General features: G+C 35.9%; 1 protein-coding gene across 17 annotated transcripts in view; it reads right to left on the bottom strand.

Annotated features, from left to right (window-relative positions):
- Tbc1d5 (TBC1 domain family member 5) overlaps nucleotides 1–21,297 on the bottom strand; it is a 552,135-nt gene that overhangs the window by 89,473 nt on the left and 441,365 nt on the right. For 15 of the 17 annotated variants that reach the window (XR_004514672.1, XM_033757108.1, XM_033757102.1 and 12 more), the window contains one exon: nucleotides 1,001–1,060. The exons of the other annotated variants lie outside the window; for them this stretch is intronic. Coding sequence is in view for 14 of the 15 variants with exons in the window: in XM_033757108.1 (XP_033612999.1) it covers nucleotides 1,001–1,060 (60 nt within the window). In the remaining variant the exon portion in view is untranslated. The remainder of the gene's footprint in view (nucleotides 1–1,000; nucleotides 1,061–21,297) is intronic. 17 annotated transcript variants of the gene reach the window in all.

Here is a 21,297-nt window from a genome sequence, read left to right as displayed (position 1 = left end):
TTTTTTTTTTGTACTGGGGATTGAACTAGGGTCCTTGCACTTGCAAGGCAGGCCACAGAATCACTGAGCTAAATCCCTGGTGTCCAATTTACCTCTTGAGAAATTAATTTTATTAAAGATTGAGAGTAAAACTGATGTGTGCATTCAAGAACTGTAGGAAGAGTCAAACTATAAAATTAACACAACGTACTAACATTCTGCAAGAGACTTCTAGGTTAACAAGAATTGCCTTATCCTTCAATGTTTAACATAGAGTCCACCAAAAAATGTAGACAGACTTCAGGAAAAGAAAAACTTGTAAAAATATTTAAATAATAAATCGAGACATCATGAGATTAATAAAAGTTACCTTTGGCTTCTACAACTACAAGAGGTATTCAATGTGGTGACCATTAGCATCCGGACATTTATTAGTATGGCCAACTGGTACTTGGGTAACCTTGGTCATTGAGATTGCTGCACATGTATTTTCAATTTCTTCTCAAGAGCTAACAATGCAGTGGGTTTTCTGGGATATATGACATCCTCTAGGGTCCCCCAAATGAAGGTAATACCATCTGTTGAAGAAACAGCATACTATTTTTCTTTTCCTGAAGTGTGTATACATGTTTTGGTGGACTCTGTATATTTAAAAGAACAAATCAAGCAGAAGAACCTTGCCAAGGAGTACCTGTACTGTAAGGTAGGTATGTTAGGTTCTCATAGCCTGGTTTCACTAAATGTGCCAGCCCATCTGCTTCTAACCCTAACCTGATACCAGGTATTCCAAGGAGACTGGTGATTGTGACTGAGTTTTTCACATAGGTCTGCTGGTCAGATGGAGTTAAATAATTTTTTTTCCCTTTCACTATAAATGATCTGATGATGTGGCCTCCAATGTAGGTTAGTGACCTAGACTGGAATTACTAAACAAAATACAATAAACTTGGTGGTTTATTAAAAGTAGAAATTTATTTCCCACAATTCTAAAAGCAAGGAAGTCCAAGGTTAAGGAACTTACATATCTTATGTCTGGTAAGGGCCCATTTCTTGGTTCACAGATGGTGTCTTCTTGTTTTATCTGCATATGTTGAAGAAGGCAGGCTAGTTATTTTAAGTGTTGACACTAATCGCAATTATGAGGTCAGAGTCCTCATGAACTAATAATTTCCCAAAGATTTCACCTTCTGATATCATCTTGGGAGCCAGAATTTCCAAATATGAATTTTGAGAGGAGATTACACTCAGACCATAGCAGTCTGCTACCAAAATGATGGGGGCATGAGGATGCTAGTATTGTGGCTATTCCATGGCTCATTGAAAATTAAGAAAGAGACATATAGGGTTTGCACAGTAGTCTTGTAAACTCAGTTTTGAATCTGTCCCTGAGTGATGACTTGGAAAGAGTGCTGACAAAATCAGATTTCTGAAGTCATGACATTAGGGGTCAAAGTCCTTGTCTTTGATTTTTAACTCTTCCCTTAGAGCCCTCTCCATGAGCCAAGAAATAAAGGAGGAAAGCCACTGGCTGCTCACTAAACATGCTCCCTGTTTTGGCAGAAACCTGAAGAACTGTGTGACTCTGAGGCACACCTCAATTACAATGGATTGTCAACTTGTGTGAAAACTAAACATCTACTGTGGAAACACAGAATTGCATTTGTCAATAGCATTTGGTCACATTTAATACACCATAACAAGAATGATCATTGTAGTAAATATCCACATTTTAACTTCAAAAAGGAAGGTTGTCCAAGGTGACTGTCTTCTTTCAGCTGATTAATTCTCATATATTCTTACGCTCGCTCTCCTGTCCTCCGTATTTCTCTCCTCTCCCCTGGCCTCTTCTCCATTTCTCTTACTTCTGTCTTCTTTCTCCTCTCCTCCTCTACCTTCCTCTACGCTCCACACTCCTCCCCCTTCACTCCTTTCCCTTCACCTTCCTCTAGTTCACAATATCACTGTTAACCCCTTAAACTAGCTCTCTTGACTGGATTCCTCTCATTTTTAAAATTTTACTGCTTTTGTCTTATTGTTCTCCATACAGAAAGCAACCACTGCATCTACATGGTTAAAAAAAAAAATAACCTCAAAAGTCAGTTCCATTAAATAATAACATTGATCCCTGGTACCAAAAAAGGTTATTATTATTATATGTCTCCCTCATCAATCTCACCAAATGTTAAACTTTGAGAACTTAAAATACCATCCTTGAAAAGCTAATTTCTATAATAATGTAACAATTTTAAAATCTGGAATTCCAACTATGAATAAACATGAAGTCAGAAGTAAACTGCTATGGTTGGAGGGGTAATCAGGTGAAATGAATTGTTTTATGTTCCCTGCACAAGACCAAAGAGCTCACATTAAGTCTCCCTTGTTCATTCAGGACAGGAGGATGTAATGAGAGTGGGAGTAACCAGAAAAGTCTGTATTAGAAATCTGCAAAGAAGACAAGGCCTATGTAGAAGGAATATGAAAAATGGAACCCACTGGGAACAGTAGCCAGGGGGATAGGTCTTAGTTTGGCCACTGAATTCTGGATGACTTTGAGTACTTCTCCTCATTCTCACCAGGCCTCAGGAGGAAATAAGGTACAAGTGCAAGATATCCAGAGTCATAGCAAGCTGTAAACAAATTACAAAATGAATAATATCCTTATAACTGAATGCCAGGACCTTTGCATTGAGGTATATCCTAAGTCCTTTTTGCTTTTTGTATTTTTTATTTTGAGACAGGGTTTGCTAAGTTGCCCAGACAATTTTAGAATCTCCCACCTTATTCTCCTGGAATGCTGGGAGAATATGTATGTGCCACCATTCCCAGCTAAGATTTATTTTTTAAGCATCAGAATAATCAAGAAAAAGTACTTAGTGAGTTCAGGTTATAAAAAAATAGCTAGAGAACTGGAATGGCACTGGCATAGTTCTCAGTGAAACTCGGGACTCCAGGAGACACTAACCATCTGTTTCACCAAAATAATTCTGATGCATTCGCTCTTCATAAGAATAAATGTGAGTCCTGTGTCTTTTCTAGCTGTCTTTACTAATGGCTGTGTCTGGGAAATAGACAGCTGTGTGTGTACTAGGGGCCTCCTCAAGAATCTCACCCTAACATTAGAGTCACCTGGATCAGTTTTCAGGAGCCAGTGATCTACAGTGGTGGCGGGGGGCGGGGAGGTCCTTTCAACTTCTTTAGATTATCTGCTTCCTTCTAAAAACTTGCTGTGTGTGTGTGGGGGTCATACTCTCAATAAATGTATATTTATCTATTTACAAGCCATATGCATGCAACAGATATATTGTTCTTTTTCCTTTAAGAAAATATATGCATAACAAAATTTTAAAATGCGAGTAAAAATACAACATATTTAATTTCTATAATAGTTTACTTCAAGTAGCAATGTGATTCAATATCTCTTAACTTTTTAGAAAACTACATTAAATGCTTTGTCAGATTCAAAGAAAAACTGTTAGCTGTCTTTGCTAAACTATGGTGTTCATTTCATAACACACTAATTATGTTTAGTAAAATTTCTATCTTCCTTATGTTTTTCAGCTTTTTAAATTCTAATTGAAAGATACTGTATTTATATATTTTAAAATATGGATTTAAACTTTATCTTTTTATCTGAAAGATTATTGATCAAGTTAAAAAATTTCATTTCCATAATTTTTAGGTGTTCTTTTAGAGTTTTAAAGAAGTGATACAACCTATTATCTTTGGCAAGACCATCATATAAAGATGTAACATTTTCAAAAATCCTATTTTGAATGTTCTGTCATAGCAGGATTTCTTTGATAAAGTTCTTATTTTCATTACTATTGTCATTATTAGCTTGAAAACACAAATTAGGTGTTAATGTTTTAAAAATATTTTTACAGAATACAGTATTCTTATCACCAGAAAGGTAAGCAAACTTGAAATAGTATTTGTTTTGTTTTGTTTTCAAAAAGAAATTATTCTGGGACCAGGAATTAATTTAGCTTAGTGGTTCTGCTGCCTGCCTTGCAGGTGCAAGGACCTGAGTTCAATCTCCGGCATTAAAAAAAAGAAAAAATTATACTGTTATATTGGCTACATTGCAAGTGCAAGGTGGGTTTGATACCAAAAAGAAATGAAATTATATCAGCAACACTTTTAAGTATACAAGGAAGAGACATCCAGTGAACCCAATACAGATGTACATGACTCCTGACATTTCTCTGCTATTGTGAATATCTCACTATTTAAGAAAATTAAACTCATAAATCTGCTTAACTGGACTTATGAAAGCAGGAATAAGGCATAAGGTGGTGAAAGCAAATAGAAGATCAAAGGGGCCCACTGTCAATCTCTTTGCATGCAGAAGTCCATTTCCTTTAGGCGACTTCATACCAGATTTCCCAGAAAATAAGACCTAACTAGGAAATAAGCTGTAGCATGATTTTTCAGGATGCTCATCATCCCTACCCCTCAAATAAGCCCCAGTTAAGATCATCAGCCAGATGAACACATTCAGTACATCTACTGCAACACATGATGGAAGTATTGAATTATATGCTATTTATATTAATTAAATATAAAGAAATTAATATTATTAATATCAATACTTAAATGATAATATAAATTATAACTAAGTGTTATGGCTTGTATTTAGATGTCCTCCCGCAAAGCCTCATGGATCATAGGCGGGACTTTTTCAGAGGTGGCTGGATCTAGAGTGTGTGATGCTGGAACTGACTCATGGTGCAATGCTAGCTAGGCTCAAGTCTGTATAAAAGGGGCAGAAAGACACTGTTAAGATCCCTTGTTGCTTTTGCTATGTTCTGCCCACCATGAATGTTCTCCTCTTCAAAGCCATCCTGCGTTGAAGCCAGCCAATTATGTTTTTTTTAAGACAGGGTCTCATTATGTAGTTGAGACTGACCTGGAACTCACTATGTAGCCCAGGCTGGTCTCGAACTCACAGAGAAAGCCAGCCAATTATGGGCTGAAACATCTAAAAACTGTGAGCTAAATCATTCCTCCTTTAACTTTGGGTATCAGGTATTTTGTCTCACCAACAAGAAAAGTAATTAACACACTAATATTTGTAAATACCCAAGTGGGCATATTTAGAGAAGAGGCAAATGCCTATGTAAACAAATGAGCTCGAGATCTATTGAAAAATGATTAATAAGAGTATAAACAGAACACATGAATAATGTGTGCACTTGATAATGGTCAGATGTGGTTATATATATTAATTTTTCATAATTAAATATGTTGTGCATTGTAACAGACATAATACACTCATGTGAAATAAAGATATGTTTTCTGAATTTTGCTGCCTGAAATTTTTTTGTCACTTGTGTGTGGACCATCATTCTTAACTGTCATTTTTCTTGCTACTCATGTGTCATAAGTCTTCAATTAATATTTGATTTAATGGAAACTGTGAAATCTAGCCTGCAAGTGATCATGACTTGGATGTAAAATTCATGTGATAAAATCACTGACAGCTGTGTTGTCAATGTACTACATGTAGGCTACACCACAAAGTGCTCATTTAAGGACAGCTCTAGTGCTGGACATGAGAGATTGGGGCCAATGTCTCTACAGGAAATGGAGTCATAAGAAATTCAGTCTGGAATTTGGAGTTTGGAAAGTTATGATAATGTTCTGGAAGATGACATGACTGAATTTGAATAAATGTAAATGTTTGTACACTAATAATGTAAATTGCTGTATATAAATAAATGTAGCTCATTGAACATGAAAAAATAAGACACTTCCCTGAAAATAAGTCCTATTGCATCTCTTGGAGCAAAAATTAATATAAGACCTGTTCTTATTTTGGGGAATTATGGTAGATGATACATGAATGACCCACACAAAGGGCATCTGGAGGCACCAGCTGTTAGTGTCTAAAGAGTAAAATTTACTAATATGTTTCAATGGTTTTTTTGGAAAAAATTAAGAAATTTCATTTTTTCCCTCTATACTTCGAATTATCTTTGTATAGTCACTATGTATGTACATACACTACTTTGGAGATCACTGGCTAAGAGTCATGGCTTTGATTTTTTTTTTTTTTTTTTGGTACCGGGGATTGAACTCAGGTCTTTGCGCTTGCAAGGCAGGCGGCGGAACCACTGAGCTAAATCCCCGGCCCCATGGCTTTGATTTTGAAGTGTTTGGCTTTTAGTTTGTGTGGCTAACCTGAATTGCAATGGACATCTTAATTTCTTCCCTGACAGAGAACTTGAAAGCTTGGCTGTGACATCTAGTTCATTGCTTACTGATTATTCATTTGATAAATGCTTGCCAGAGAGAATAAAACACTCAAAAAGTACTGTCTTTCTGGATTTGATGCAGTTTTGGAGAAAGACAGACAGTTCAAGAGTAACAAAAAAAAAGCAGTTACCTACTTTGAAGATGGAAAGCACTGTCTATGAATCTGGTATATTTGCAGAAGTTAGATAATTCAAAAATAATAACAAAAAAAAATCATTCAAGTTATCTGCTATGAAAATGGGGGCAGGGAGATCTGCAGGGTTAGGACAGACCTCAATGCAAAGCCTGCATGAGTAAAAACTGAAAGAGGAGAAAATCAACGAAGTGGATATTCCTTTCACTTGCCATAAATTCCACTCATCTTTCTTTATATGTTTCATCCAAGACTTCCAAGGGTTCACAAATGCCATTGGTACATGGTAGTAGCTTAGTAGATTTTAGCTAAATGAATAAAAATAGCACTATGGAGAGAGACTAGGGAAAAATGAAACTATAAAGTTTCTCTTTAAAACCTGAAAGAAAACATAAGTAAATAAAAAACTGCTCTAAACTATATTAAGACACTTAGACAAATGTCACTATCAGCATGTGGACCAAGCTCATACATCAAGAGTATGATGTGATGTATGAGAAAGGTTTATTCTGGTTCACAGTCTCAGGTTTCAGTCCATGTCAGCTAGCCTATTGCTTTGGGCCTGTGGTGGTACACCAGGGTGAGAACACATGGTAAAGCAAAACCACTCTTCATGGTCTGGAAACAAAAAAGATAATAGAGACTGGGGGCCTACTTATTTGAGGTCATTTGAGCACATGCCTTTAAGGACTCAAAGGCCTTTCCCATTTAAGCTCCACCTCTTAAAGTTTCCACCATCTCCCAATAGTGTTATACTGAGGACAAAACCTCCAGCAAATGGAGCTTTGGGGTACTCTCAAGATCCAAAACAATGCATCATCTAAAATAAACTGAACAAAGTCGATTGATTATATTAAAACAGATTACTACTTGAATGTGTTGGCTTTTCTTCCTATAAAATCAATATATTAAATGTTTTAAATTAGCATTAATAATACATAATTAAAGGGAAATAAAATATTTGTAAGGCTACAACTATTTATAAAAAGAATTATGCTTTTTTCTGTTTTGTCAGCTTTATATTTATAATCTTTTTTGTCATAATTTTTGTCATTTTAAACATTTAAATAAAATATCATACTGACAAAGAAAGTAATGTCTTTTTAAAAAAAATAAGTGATCAGATAGGTTGCTACAGCACATAAGAGCTAGAAGTGGCTTTTAGACTATACATAGATAACTAACCTTACTAGCTAGATATTAACATTTAAAAAAAGTTAACAAACCTGATTTTAAGGTGGCAAAAGGCTAAATTATTTCCATGAGGGCAAAAGAGCAAGTTAGTGGTAAATCACAGAAGCCATTTCATTCCTTGACCTCAATCAGTCATTTCATTATGATGCATTTTAATACTTTTAACACTTTATATTAACTTCATGAACACACATGCTTGGGATAGACAGCTTTAAAAATTTTAGTAGTCTATTTCTCCCTCAAGTTCTACATATTCCTTACTTGTGAGATAGTAAACAAAAGGCAGAAGATTGACTTGTAGATTTTGTTTTGCTTACTGTTAATCAGAACAGAATTAACCCAAGGATCTTAAGTTCTTTTTTTACTGTAGTTATCTGAAGAAAAACAATCACCAATGTAATGAGTTAGGGTGTTTCTTAGTAAGGGAACCATATCCTTTAAACATATGGAGAAATTATTTCCACTAAGTTTCATATATCTCTTCCATTGCCCAGAATAAAAATCAATAAACTTTCTGAGTGACTAAAGACCTGAAAAAAGACATGCTCAGTTTTAGAAATATTTTTACTGTTATGGTGCACATGAATCCACTAATTTAAATAGGCCCTTTGGTTGTGAAAAAGAAAAGTTTATTCCAGTGAACAGAGACTAAAATCAGGGACAAAAATCAGGGAGAGATTCTAGTTGGTAGCAGTCACGGAAAATTATGCTTATATAGATTTTGGATAGGGGTTATAATCATAAGGAATGTTTACGACTTGGATGCCCAAGGATGTTCTACTCAGCTGTGTAGACAGTCACTGGACTTCTTGGCACCAGGGGGATTGTATACTTCATTTTGTGTCCATTTTTCCTATTTACTGAGAAGCTACTGTTGTTTGCTGAAAGTGGCCTGTTTGCTTTGTTCTGTTTGAGTAGGCCACATGACAGTTACCATTACTATTTACAGTCACTAATAAAAATCACTAGAAAGATGGGTGAGATGGTATATGTCTGTGGTCTCAGTTACTCAGAGGCTGAAGCAGGAAGACCACTTGAGCTCACATATTCGAGAGTAGCCTAGGCAATATAGTGAGATGCACTCCCCTTAAAAAACCACATTGGAATGGGATTCTTTTTACATTGATTTTTTCATTGACACACAAACTATTTATTTATTTTAAAATAACACAAGTTGGAAAATGATACAAATACCAAATAAAATATTATAAAAATTCCCTAAACATATCATGGACTTATTGCAAATACATGGTCTTTTATCTTTGTTCTTGTTAGCTTGCATTGTATTGCCTCATAGGAGACTGAGACCCAATGCAGGTCTCACCAGGGGACCCATGCAAGGGTCATCGATAGTGTTCCCTATATTGGCATCCTGTGTTGGGCACCAGTTATATGAGATATTACCTGAAAACCCTGGCCAAGGGCCTTGATCTCCTATGAGACAGTATGACATCTGCGAGACAGGAAGGAGAGAATGATCAAATGACACACAGACAGAGACTTGAGAGAAGCTGGATCTTGGGCTCATCTAAGCTGCTCTGGGCATCAAAGACAAAAGACACCAAGAATATCTGATGTTTATTCATCACGGCATGGGAAGGAGGGAAGCTGGGCAGGCCTCAGGACACCTGCTGATAGCAGTTATCATAAACAGGACTGTACAATGAGGGTACTAGCATATCTCTACTGAAGAGAACAAAAGGTTAATTCAGAGAGGAAGAATTTAGTTGTAGTCTCAGTAGCAAGCCTTAGCAAAGGAGCAATACAACTCAGCTATGCTATCTGACATGCCCATTTGAGTCACATAAAGCTTCAGTCAGACTAAGACAATACACAGCCTCATCACCGAGGGGCAGGAAGATTGTGCCACTACTGCTTGCGAATACTAGGCAGAAGTGTCTGCTACAATACAAGAAGATTGGGCAGTGGTGGTGGTGGGGGGATGGACACACAGCTATCCTTTATGTTATTTAGGAGTCACTCTAGATAGAGCACTGCCAAGCCCAGCCTGGCCATTTGATTCAGCAGTCCCCAAGTGCTGTGCTTCCACTGTATTCTCAGGCTAGAATTACATCACTTAAGGAAATTCTTTAAAGCCCAGGTGGAATGTGTCTTCCTCCAAGAAGTCCCTTTAACTAAGTTTCACTTAGCTCCGTTCTATCCTACTTAGCATTTTAATGATAATTTCAAATCTTTTATAACATTAAGTGATTTCCTGATTATTTACTTATAACAATAAGGGCCACATTTTGTTGTTATTATTTTTTGGTTCATCACTGTATTAGCACCATTTAAACAGTGGCTGGTATATAAATAATATACAATTAAATAGTTTAAATTAATAAATTAAAAAAAAACTATAAAATTAATTCAGAATTATTTTAGGCACCTAAGTAACCTTTAATAGGTTTTGAGAAATGCATGATTCTACATTACAAAATGTTTGAAAACAATAAATAGTATGTTTCAAATACTGGATTAATAAAGATTTTAAATCATTCCTTGAAGACTGTTCTTTATAACCATCATTTATTCAGAAATAAAACAAGTTTTAAAAAATGCTAATCTATGTTGATAAGTCTGTATTTCTGAGTGGATGTGAAAACATACTTGATTAGTCATTAATATCTAAATATGAACTATAATAAATACCCAGTTGGTGGTAACAGTGATAAAAAAGAATGGCATATAGTCATACAGCTCAGAAACAAAGAAAAAACATTTTCTTATGTCACTAATGAAATAAGCACAAAAATGATTCTCTAGGAATCATTATTTTCAAAGAAATGCTCCAGAAGTACAGGAGTAACATAAACAATCTATCTGTAACATGAAATCATGACAAAACTGGGATTAGAAACATGCTAAAAAAATCTGAATAGAAATTCTGACAAAAACATCATGAAAAATAAGTGGATATAATACATACTCCTTCAATAATATTCATAGTTTTTAGATTCTTTACTGCTAAGAAGGTAAGATTACAATGGAATTACTGAAAAGGAAAATTTCCTAACACTGTTACCTGACTGGTTCTACTTTTGAATATGTTCACTACTTTTAAACTGTGATACATAATATTTACCAAAGTTATTAGACAATAAAAAAATGTTGCATATACAATGGATTTTATTTTTAAATTAAATGAGTAAAATTTTAACTATCTGCATAAAATCTGAAACTTGATATTAAGAATTTTAATAAATTAATAAGCAAAATTTAAACAAAAGCCAATCAAAATTGGTCAAGCATAGGAATAATGTATAACATATATTGTTTCTGTATACAAGAATAACTATGAAACCATCTTATTTCTATAAATTCTCTTCCATAAACAGTAACAGTCATTTGAAAACTTAATCCAACTATTTTCCCCAAATATTCTAGTCTTCAAAATAAACAGTACCTGTCAAAATTTACTACAGAATATAAAATGATAATCCATGTACTGTATTTCATTTGTAATAAGTCTTTGTGATAAGGTTAATACAACACAATACAAATCAGAGAGCACCAAAAAATGAAAATTTTTTTGCTTATGTCTCTGTATTAGAATTTCATTTGCTAAAGGGTAAAAACAGATTGGCAAGATTCACAGTTAACTTAAAACAATAGTTTTAAACCTTTATTCCTAGCCCTTACTGCCTTCAGGAAGGAGAGAACATCTGGTTATTTAAGGAACACAATATGTTCACATTTTCTATGACTTTTGTTTCTAATTGGGTTTTAAAATTTTTTTTGAATTTCAACAACTAGCTAGAACGATGTTTTTTAATCACTTCATATATTTCAGAATGTCCTCTTTCTATCCCTCTAACTTCATTTAGTGGATTGTTTTTGGAAATCTGCTAAGTAGTTCTAATATGATAAAGAAGGGCAAATAAGAATTAGGAATTTGGTCTGAAGACCTGGTCAGAATCTGTATTTACATTGTGCAGGTTACAGAATTTTACAAATAGTAACATTTAGTTTAATGTTACAGTTATAAATACTTGTATGCAGTCATGTTATAAAGCATACATTCAAAAATTTCAAACAGTTCCTGTTTGAAAATAGTCTCCCTCCCTCCCTCTTTTGTTCCCTCCCTATCTTTCCAAGAGACAAACAGTGGACCTTTGACTTATGAACTCAATTCATTTGAGAGGGCTGGTTGTAACCCAAGTTGGTCAATTCAAAGCTGAGAGTCCTCTACACAGTCTTCAAAGTCTCTCTCTTGTATACAGGCAACTCTCAATGTCCTTTGAGAGACACTGGCCCAGGATTCCTCAATTAACCCCACACAGGAAAAGATGCTGTAATGTTCCTTCCAGAACTCTCAAAGGGTTAAATCTGTATCTGAAACCATCTGGAGGCACAAGTGGCTGGCATTCAGTTTGTAATTCAAAACTTTGTTCATAAGTTACAACAAAATTCCAGTCATAACTCAAGTTGCTCATATGTCAGGCCAATTGTAACTCAAAGGTCCACTGTATAAGGCAATTTCATTGATTATAAATGCAAAAAAATATCTATTATACATAAAAGATTTTATACAGGAAATATATAAGCAGGATACTACTATTTTTAAACTGATGAAGCTACTATAGCTAGCCTGTTGAAAGAACATATTTGCTGGTTCTGCCAGTGACAATCTGTGAGGCCTTCAGTAAATCTCTAAGCCTCACCAAGATTCTCACTGTGTCTAGACGAACCTATTGTACATGTGCTGCAACTGGTTGTTTGTTATCATGGATAACTCTGAAAGATTCATTATCATTGGAAGGCTCTTAACAGTTCAGAAACTCCGATAGCTCAAATGAAGGATATTAACTAGATAACTATACTCTTTGCTATGTCTTTTTTAGTTCATAGTATTTGAAAGCAGTAATAGGTTTTCAGATAATTCTGACACAAAGCAAATAAAAAAACTAGATGTTCTTTATGTTCAAATTATAGGGCTAATTCAATATCTTGATGAAAATGGCATCCAAAAAATACATCATTGGCTATGGCTTCTGAGGAATGAGGGCACAGGTTCCAGAAATATGCTCCGTGAGTGAGGTCTGCTTAGGTTACAGTCTGTATGGCATAGTGAGAAAAGGCATAGTATTTGAAGCCAAATTAAATTCTACCTATACTTTCTTAATACCAAGTACAAGCAGGACATAATGTGCTAAAAAATGACTAGGACCTCGTCCTATAGAGAAATAATAAAATAAAATGCATATAGATAAAATTCAAGGTGCTGTATGGACTCCAGGTGGAAGAAATGTTCTAACTGAACCTAGAAATGGTTTCCTGGAAAAGGAAGATTAATTAAGGCCAGGTATCTGAGGAGGGAAAGAATAGACACAAGGGTCTGGAAACCACTGTAGTTAGCTTTGAAGCTTATAAGCTTTTGATCTTGAGGAAATTGCATAATCACAACCCCTCTCTACTGAAAAATAGTGAGGACAGATAATCTGCTCTGTTTACCCTTTAGAGGTGTTGTAAGGACCAAATTAAAGTACTCGCAAAACTATGAAGAGGCATGATCCTAATATTAACCATTTATAGAGCCATTACTTCAAACTATTTAAATGAGAACTCTTTCCACAGTAAAGTCCACCTTTCTTATAAGGCAAATAGGGGTTAATGCTTCAAGCTTTACTTGTAAGAATGTGTTTTCAAAAGAACAATCTTCATTGCCATTTAGGGTTAATGGTAGGATAAAGTACTTCTCTGAAGGCAGAAAATAAACATACAAAGGCCTAAGAGTTCCTTGTTTACTTCTCTTTTATGTTTCTTTCAATAGCACTCAATATGAATGTCACAAAGCTAGGATGTGGAAAAGTGTGTCTTCATCCCTCAAATCCCATCTTTCTATGAGTTTACTACCTTGAGATTTGTATATGCAATACTTTTTGCTTGAATCAGGAATGATTCAAATATTTTAAGTGTTCCACTGTTATTTAGTAGAACACACTTAAAGCATTCTGATGTCTGGATTTTAGAAGAAATGAGCTGAAGTACTCGCATGGATCTCTCCTCCTCCACATAAAAGGCCTCCCTTATTACTAAAATTGACATTAATTACAGTGAAAAATCTGAATACTTGTGAGTTTCTATAATATAGGTAGACCCGCTTTTTAAATTAGTCCTTTCTAGCACTGAATTGGATCTTGTTACTTCATTTAAAGTCAGTCCTTTGGGAAGATAGTGGAGTGGTGAGCAGCACTAAAACAGTCTCTCCAAGATTTGGAGTTCAGATGCCAGAATACAGCAATATGGGGAAGAGAAGAAGACAACAAGGGGTCCATGGATTCCAGAAAGGATCTGAAACAGGAATTTGAGCCCATGGGGGAGAACAAAGAGAGGGATCTCAATGCAGAAGAAGAAGGTGGCAAATGGTGCTTTTTTCCAGAATCCCAGTCCACAGCATGAGAGAGGTGACTTGAGTCATGGTGACAACAAGTGACTTCAGAGCCTCCAAAGAGAAATGCACCAGTAAAATGGAGCAGTGGGTGTTGAGGGCTGCAGGTTGACAAATGATTCCAGTTGAGATGTCCTCCCAGGAGAGGGTAATTGCCAGTTGCCATTTCTGAAAGGGCCTAGCTGAATCTAGGACTCAGCAGCACTGGGTTGGCTCCAACTAGTTGCTCCCAGTGTCAAGGTGAGAAACAGCGTGGTAAACACCTAATGTCAGGGAGCTGAGTTCAGGCCTGTAAGTGGCATCCAGAGAGTTGTATGCTGAACAAGGTGGGTCCCAGCCTCACAGCTACAAACTAGGGTCAGCATGAAATTCAGTGGACTTGATAGCGCAGGCTTTCTAAGATTATCCAGCACCTAGCCTTAATTCTACTGCAGGTTTGCTGGGTCAGCAAACACAGATCTGGGCTCTGACTGCCTTACTTGATCTACTGACAGCACAGATACACCTTGAAGTAGAAATTCTTTTCTTGATTGTTCATGTTTTTATATGAGTGTGGACATTATAGCTTTTGCTGATGTTGTTTTGGTCTATTCTTGTTTCTGTGTCTCCCTTTTTCCTTCCCTCCTGTTTTTTTCACCAGTTTCCCAAAGTTTATGTAATCTTCCTTTGTCCTTCAGCCCTGCTTTTAATCTTGTTTTTCTGTATCTCTATTTCTTTCCTCTTACCCCTTTAAAAATTTTCCCCCTGAGGGAACCATCACTCCACTGAGGGGATACTTATTATATAAAACATTCTGATTTTTAAAAATTTTATTGTATAATTGCCAGTCTTGTTCATATGGTTAAAGATGGCAAATTAATAGGTAGCACAGTTTGTCACTTTTTTAGGCTGTTCTTGATGGTACTGTTATTACTGATTATACTACTTTAGCTAAGGTGACATAGTTGTCTGTTCAGTTGTTCTTGGGCCAGGGATTTAGCTCAGTGGTGCAGCCACCTGCCTCACACATGCACACTCCAGAGGTTCATCCCTGATACCAATTAAAAAAAAAAAAGAGAGAGAGAGAGAAAGAAATCAGTTATTCTTCTTTGTATGCCAAGACTGAGACTGCCTGAGGGTCATACAAAACACTATACTCCAATGTCAAAGAGCCAAGTCTAGGCAAAATAGGTATCAAATTCTGATCCCCAATAAACTGAACAAGTAGGATCTCTTAATAGATTCAAGACCCAAAAGCCATTAACAGCTGGAAGCCATCTCTTGGGTAGTCATTTCCTAAGGAGTTCTCAATAACAAGTAATAAAGCTACCTACCATGAGCAATTTACAAGCATCAACACAGAAACTAAAAAAAAAAAAAAAAAAAAAAAAAAAAAAAAAAAAAAAAGAAATAGAAAATGAGAAGACATGGAAGCAAGAAGCAACTTCAGATTTCCAGTTCATCCAGGGCAAACCCAGGGGGGAAAAAAGTGGAATGATTCAAAAGTCACCCACCTAAATTCTCTGACGTGGTAACAGTAGAATTAACAAAGCAGATAAACGAGGCTCTAGACAAAAAAATCAACCTAGAAATAATTTCCCAGATAAATAAAGAGATGATAATCATAATGAAGGGCATGGCTAGTGAATCTAGAATAGATATAGATAATAAAATAAAGAAGTTCAAGAAAATGATGGAAACCATGAATGCCCAACATAGGAAAGAAATGGAATCCATGAAACAGATTTAATCAGATATCCAGGAGATTAAGAATTCTATTGAAAGTATGTGCAGCAGAATGAACCAATGTGGGGACAGAGTATTAGATGTAGAAGACAGGTTTGCAGTTAGTGATGATGAAAAAATAGATTTCTTAAAAATAGTAAGAGACTACAAAAAATATCAATCCAACAGCTGCTAGATGATGTGAAGAAGAAGAATATAAGAATGACTGGAATCAATGAAAAGCAGGAGATAGAGCAAATGACATAAAAACCATTTCACAGAAGTAATGGCATACAACTTCTCAAGCATGGAAAAAGAATTTGACATACAGATAAGTAAGGCATATTGAGCTCCAATTAGCCATGACTAAAAAATAAAATCTACACAAGACATCTAACCGTTAAAATTCCAGAAATTCAACGTAAGAATAAAATGTTAAGAAGGTAGACAAAAGAAACAAATCACCTATAAAAGAAACCCCATTAGAATCATAGTAGATTTCTCAACACAAACCCTTGAGTCAAGGAGAGCTTAGAGTGAAGTATTTCAGGTCCTAAAAGAAAACAACTTCCAATCCAGGTTGATGTACCCAGCAAAACTATCTTTCAGAATTGATGGGGAAATAAGATATTTCCATGACAAAGAACATCTGAAGAAATTGACAACCAACAAACCAGCACTTGAAAATGTTCTGAAGGATATTCCAGAAAGAGATAACAAATACTACAATTCCATGAACTCAATTGAAGGAATCCACCAGGCAAGGTAAGCCACAACTCTACATTAAAAACAATAATAAGTAAAAAAAAAAAGTAATAATATTTATCACTGGAAATTAATGAAATGATATCAATGAGTCAGCCATTACCTACAGTGTAACTGCCACTTTTCTGGGTTAGTCATCCATCTGAAAACCCCTAAGGCTACACAGCTTTCTTAATTTTTCCTACTGATACCATTTCATGGACTTGTTCTCATGAGCCTTGTGAACCCAACTCTTATCACCATGCCCAATTTCTTATGTCTCCAAATTATCAGCTTAAGATTCCATATTTTGGGACCATTTTCTCGAACACATTTTTACATGGTAAGATAATGAATGTAAAGGTGGGAATTATCTTTTTTAGATAATAATACTGCCATTTTTTTCTCTTAATGCCTTTAATGCTAGTAGAATTTGCCTGATTATACTCATATCAAAGACACTACTGAGATAAAAAGTACTCTATGAAAACCACGCTAACATGAAAGTGCAATTATATTCTACTAATAAACACTGATGGACTTAGTATGAAGAGCTATGAAACTAGAGAGCCACCTCTGCTGCGTGGTCCAGCCGGAAAAATGGGCCTCCTCTGGAGCCGCACTGTTTCCAGCAGGCGCCACTGATTGGCTATGACACAGCTCCAGGTAGGTGCATTTTACATCACAGTCCCAGCTTGGACTCAGTGCCACCTCTGCTGCGCGGTCTGGCCCGTACTGTGGGCCTCCTCTGGAGCCGAGCCATTTCCAGCAGGCACCACTGATTGGCTCTGACTCTGCACCAGGAAGGAAGCTGCGCAGGTGCCCCTGAGCACCCCCACCCCCCTGCTATTAGATCCCCTGACTGAGCCAGTCTTGGATACACTCTGCAGAGGCATGATGGGCTACAAAGGGTGGTGATTGATCCTATTATGTTCCTGATTGTATTGATAAGGATAAAGGATAGGGATTGATTTGATGAGTTGTTTTCTCAATTATGAAAATGAGAGTGTCTATAAGTCAATAGAGAATCAAAGACTGGGAAACAATGATATCAGGAAGATTTAATGCCCCAGAGACAGAATCAAGGGCAACCCAACAGCAAAAATAAAGATGACAAAACACTTAAGCAAGCCACAAATACAGACTTCCAGTCCACCAATGGCAAACAGTAGGGCAAAGGAGGATGAAAAATCAGATGTGAACCTCCAGGACACTCAGAACTCACAGCACAGGAAGTAACAAAACTGATCAATCAAGCTCTAGAAAACCCAGATGACCACAGAGATGGTCAGCAAAATGAAAGACATGATTCGAGACTCCAGAACAGAAACTGACAAAAAAAATAGATGAGCTTAGGAACATAATAGAAGCCATGAAGGCCCATCACAAGAAAGAAATGGAAACAGTGAATGTCCAACATAGGAAAGAAATGGAATCCATTAAACAGATTCAAACAGATATACAGGAGATTAAAAACTCTACTGAAAGTGCACACAACAGAACAAAATATTGCGAAGATAGAATCTCAGATATAGAAGATAGGATAGCAGATAACAGTGACCATGAAAAGGGAGGTCTCTTTACAGTAAGGGAGCATGAGAAATCGATCCAACAACTCCTAGATGATGCAAAGAAGAATAACCTAAGACTGATAGGAATCCATGAAGTACCAGGAGAAAATGCAAATGACTTAAAAAAGCTGTTCAAAGAATTAATGACAGAAAACTTCCCAAACAGAGGGGAAGAATTAGATATACAGATAAGCGAGGCATATATAGGATACCAACTAGCCATGATCAAAAAAAATCTATACCTAGACATATAATAATCAAGATTCCAGAAACCCAACAGAAGAACAAAATACTACAAGCAGTAAGACAAAAGAAACAAATCACATGCGAAGGAAAGCCCATCACAATCACAGCAGACTTTTCAACACAAACTCTCAGGTCAAGGAGAGCCTGGAGTGAGGTATTCCAAGTCCTAAAAGAAAACAACCTACAACCAAGACTGATGTATCCTGCAAAACTCGCTTTCAAAATGGACAAAGAAATAAGATACTTCCATGACAAAGAACATTTGAGAAACTTCATGAATACTAAATCAGCACTACAAAGCATTTTAAACAATATCCTAGAAAAAGACAATGAAGATCACAACACCAGGAGGTCCAACAGAGCAAATCAAATAGCCAAGGCAAGAAACTAAAAGGGGAGGATAAAAAATAAAAAAAGAGTCAACAAAAGGACAATAACATGACAATAATAAGTCAGTACATATCAGATATAACTATCAATGTCAATGGCCTCAATTCACCAATCAAGAGAAATAGACTGGCAGAATGGATTAAGAAGCAAAATCCAACAATATGTTGTATACGAGAAACACACCTAGTTCAGAAAGAAAATCATAGACTGAAAGTGAAAGGATGGAAAACAATTCTCCATGCGACAGGAGCCCAGAAAAAAGCAGGGGTAGCAAACTGATTCACAGACAGAGCAAACTTCAAACCAAAACTGATTAAGAGAGACAAAGAAGGCCAATACATCCTTGTAAGGGGAACAATCCAAGAGGAAGAAATGACAATCATAAACATATATGCACCAAATATAAATGCCCCCAACTATATAAAACAAATATTAAGTAACATGAAAAACCAAATAACCACTAATACAATTGTAGTGGGGCATCTGAATACCCCACTATCACAAATAGAAAGATCATCTAGGCAAAAAAATCAACAATGAAATACTAGAACTGAACCAAGCTTTTGAACATAGGGATTTATTAGACGTCTATAGTGTTCCACCCCACAAAATCAGAATACATATTCTTTTCAGCTGCACATGGGTCATTCGCCAAGAGAGATCACATACTAGCTCACAAAATAGGTTTGAATAAATGCAAAAGAATTGAAGTTATTCCCTGTATATTATCAGATCATAGTGCAATCAAGCTGGAGATCAATACCACAAGAAACTGTAGGAACTTCACAAACACATGGAAATTGAACAACACTCTCCTGAATAATCAATGGATCACAGAGGAAATTAAAGAAGAAATCAGACAGTTTTTACAAATAAACGAAAATGCCAATACAACATACAGGAATCTATGGGACACAATGAAAGCAGTTCTACGTGGAAAATTCATAGCACTGAATGCCCACATTAGGAAAACAGAGCAAGCTCAAATAAACAACCCAACGATGACTCTTAGACTCCTAGAAAAGCAAGAGCAAGAAAAACCCAAAGCTCGAACAAGAGAGGAAATTATAAAGATTAGAGCAGAAATCAATGCAATGGAAACTAAGAAAATGATACAAAAAATAAATGAATCCAAGAGTTGGTTTTTTGAAAGAATAACTAAAATTGATAAACCCTTAGCAAACCTTATCGAAAAAAGGAAAGAAAAGGCTCAGATTCATGCAATCAGGAACGAAAAAGGAAAGTCACAACAGATCCCAGAGAAATCCAGAGGATCATTAATACATATTATGAGAACCTGTACTCTAACAAAATGGAAAACACAGAAGAAATGGAGATTTCTAGATACTTATGAATTACCAAAGTTGAACAAAGAAGATAAAAACATTTTAAACACCCCAATCACAATCAGTGAAATTGGAAATGTAATTAAAAACTTACCAACAAAGAAAAGCCCAGGTCCTGATGGATTCACTGCTGAATTTTACAAGACATTTAGAGAAGATCTACTGCCATCACTCTTCAGACTTTTCAATGAAATTGAAAGAGAAGCAATACTGCCAAATTCATTCCTGGAAGCAAACATCACTTTGATTCCCAAACCTGGGAAAGATGTAACTAAAAAAGAGAACTACAGGCCAATCTCCTTAATGAATATAGATGCAAAAATCCTCAGTAAGATACTAGCAAACACAATACAGAGGATCATCAAGAAGATCATACATCCTGACCAAGTCGGATTTATTCCAGGGATGCAAGGATGGTTCAACATACGTAAATCAATAAATGTAATACACTATATTAACAAAGTCAAGGATAAGAACCACAAGATCCTCTTGATAGATGCAGAAAAAGCATTTGACAAAATTCAACACCCATTCACGATAAAAACTGCAAAAAATTGGAATAGATGGTCTATGCCTCAACTTAATAAAGGCTATCTATGCTAAACCAACAGCCAACATCACATTAAATGGCCAAAAACTGAAAACCTTCAACGTTAAAATCAGGAACAAGACAAGGATGCCCACTATCACCACTCCTCTTCAATATAGTTCTGGAAACATTAGCCACAGCAATTAGACAAGAGAAAGAAATTAAAGCAATAAAGATAGGAAAGGAAGAAGTTAAAATGTCCTTATTTGCTGATGATATGATACTCTACATTGAAGACCCAAAAAACCCCACCAAAAGACTTCTAGACTTCATTGACACTTTTAGCAGAGTAGCTGGATACAAGGTCAACACCCAAAAATCAACAGCCTTCTTGCAGACAAATAACAGACTCAATGACAAAGAAATTAGGGAAACAATTCCTTTCACAATAGCACCCAAAAAAATGAAGTATCTGGGAATCAATCTAACAAAAGAAGCCAAAGACCTCTACACTGAAAACTACAGCACTCTGAAAAAAGAGATCGAGGAGGATACAAGAAAATGGAAAGATGTCTCCTGCTCCTGGGGAGGAAGAATCAACATAGTGAAAATGGCCATACTACCAAAACTGCTATATACATTCAATGCAATGCCAATTGAAATTCCAACACTATATTTCACAGAACTAGAAAAAAGAATCCAAAAATTCATTTGGAACCACAAGAGACCTAGAATAGCAAAAGCCATTTTAGGCAACAGACACATGGCACCAGGTGTAACAATTCCCAATTTGAAACTATACTACAAAGCCA

This window comes from Fukomys damarensis, unplaced genomic scaffold (assembly GCF_012274545.1).
Source record: "Fukomys damarensis isolate Sample0158 unplaced genomic scaffold, DMR_v1.0_HiC HiC_scaffold_28, whole genome shotgun sequence".
NCBI classification, from domain to species: Eukaryota; Metazoa; Chordata; class Mammalia; order Rodentia; family Bathyergidae; genus Fukomys; species Fukomys damarensis.
This window is presented reverse-complemented; position numbering and strand designations above follow the sequence as displayed.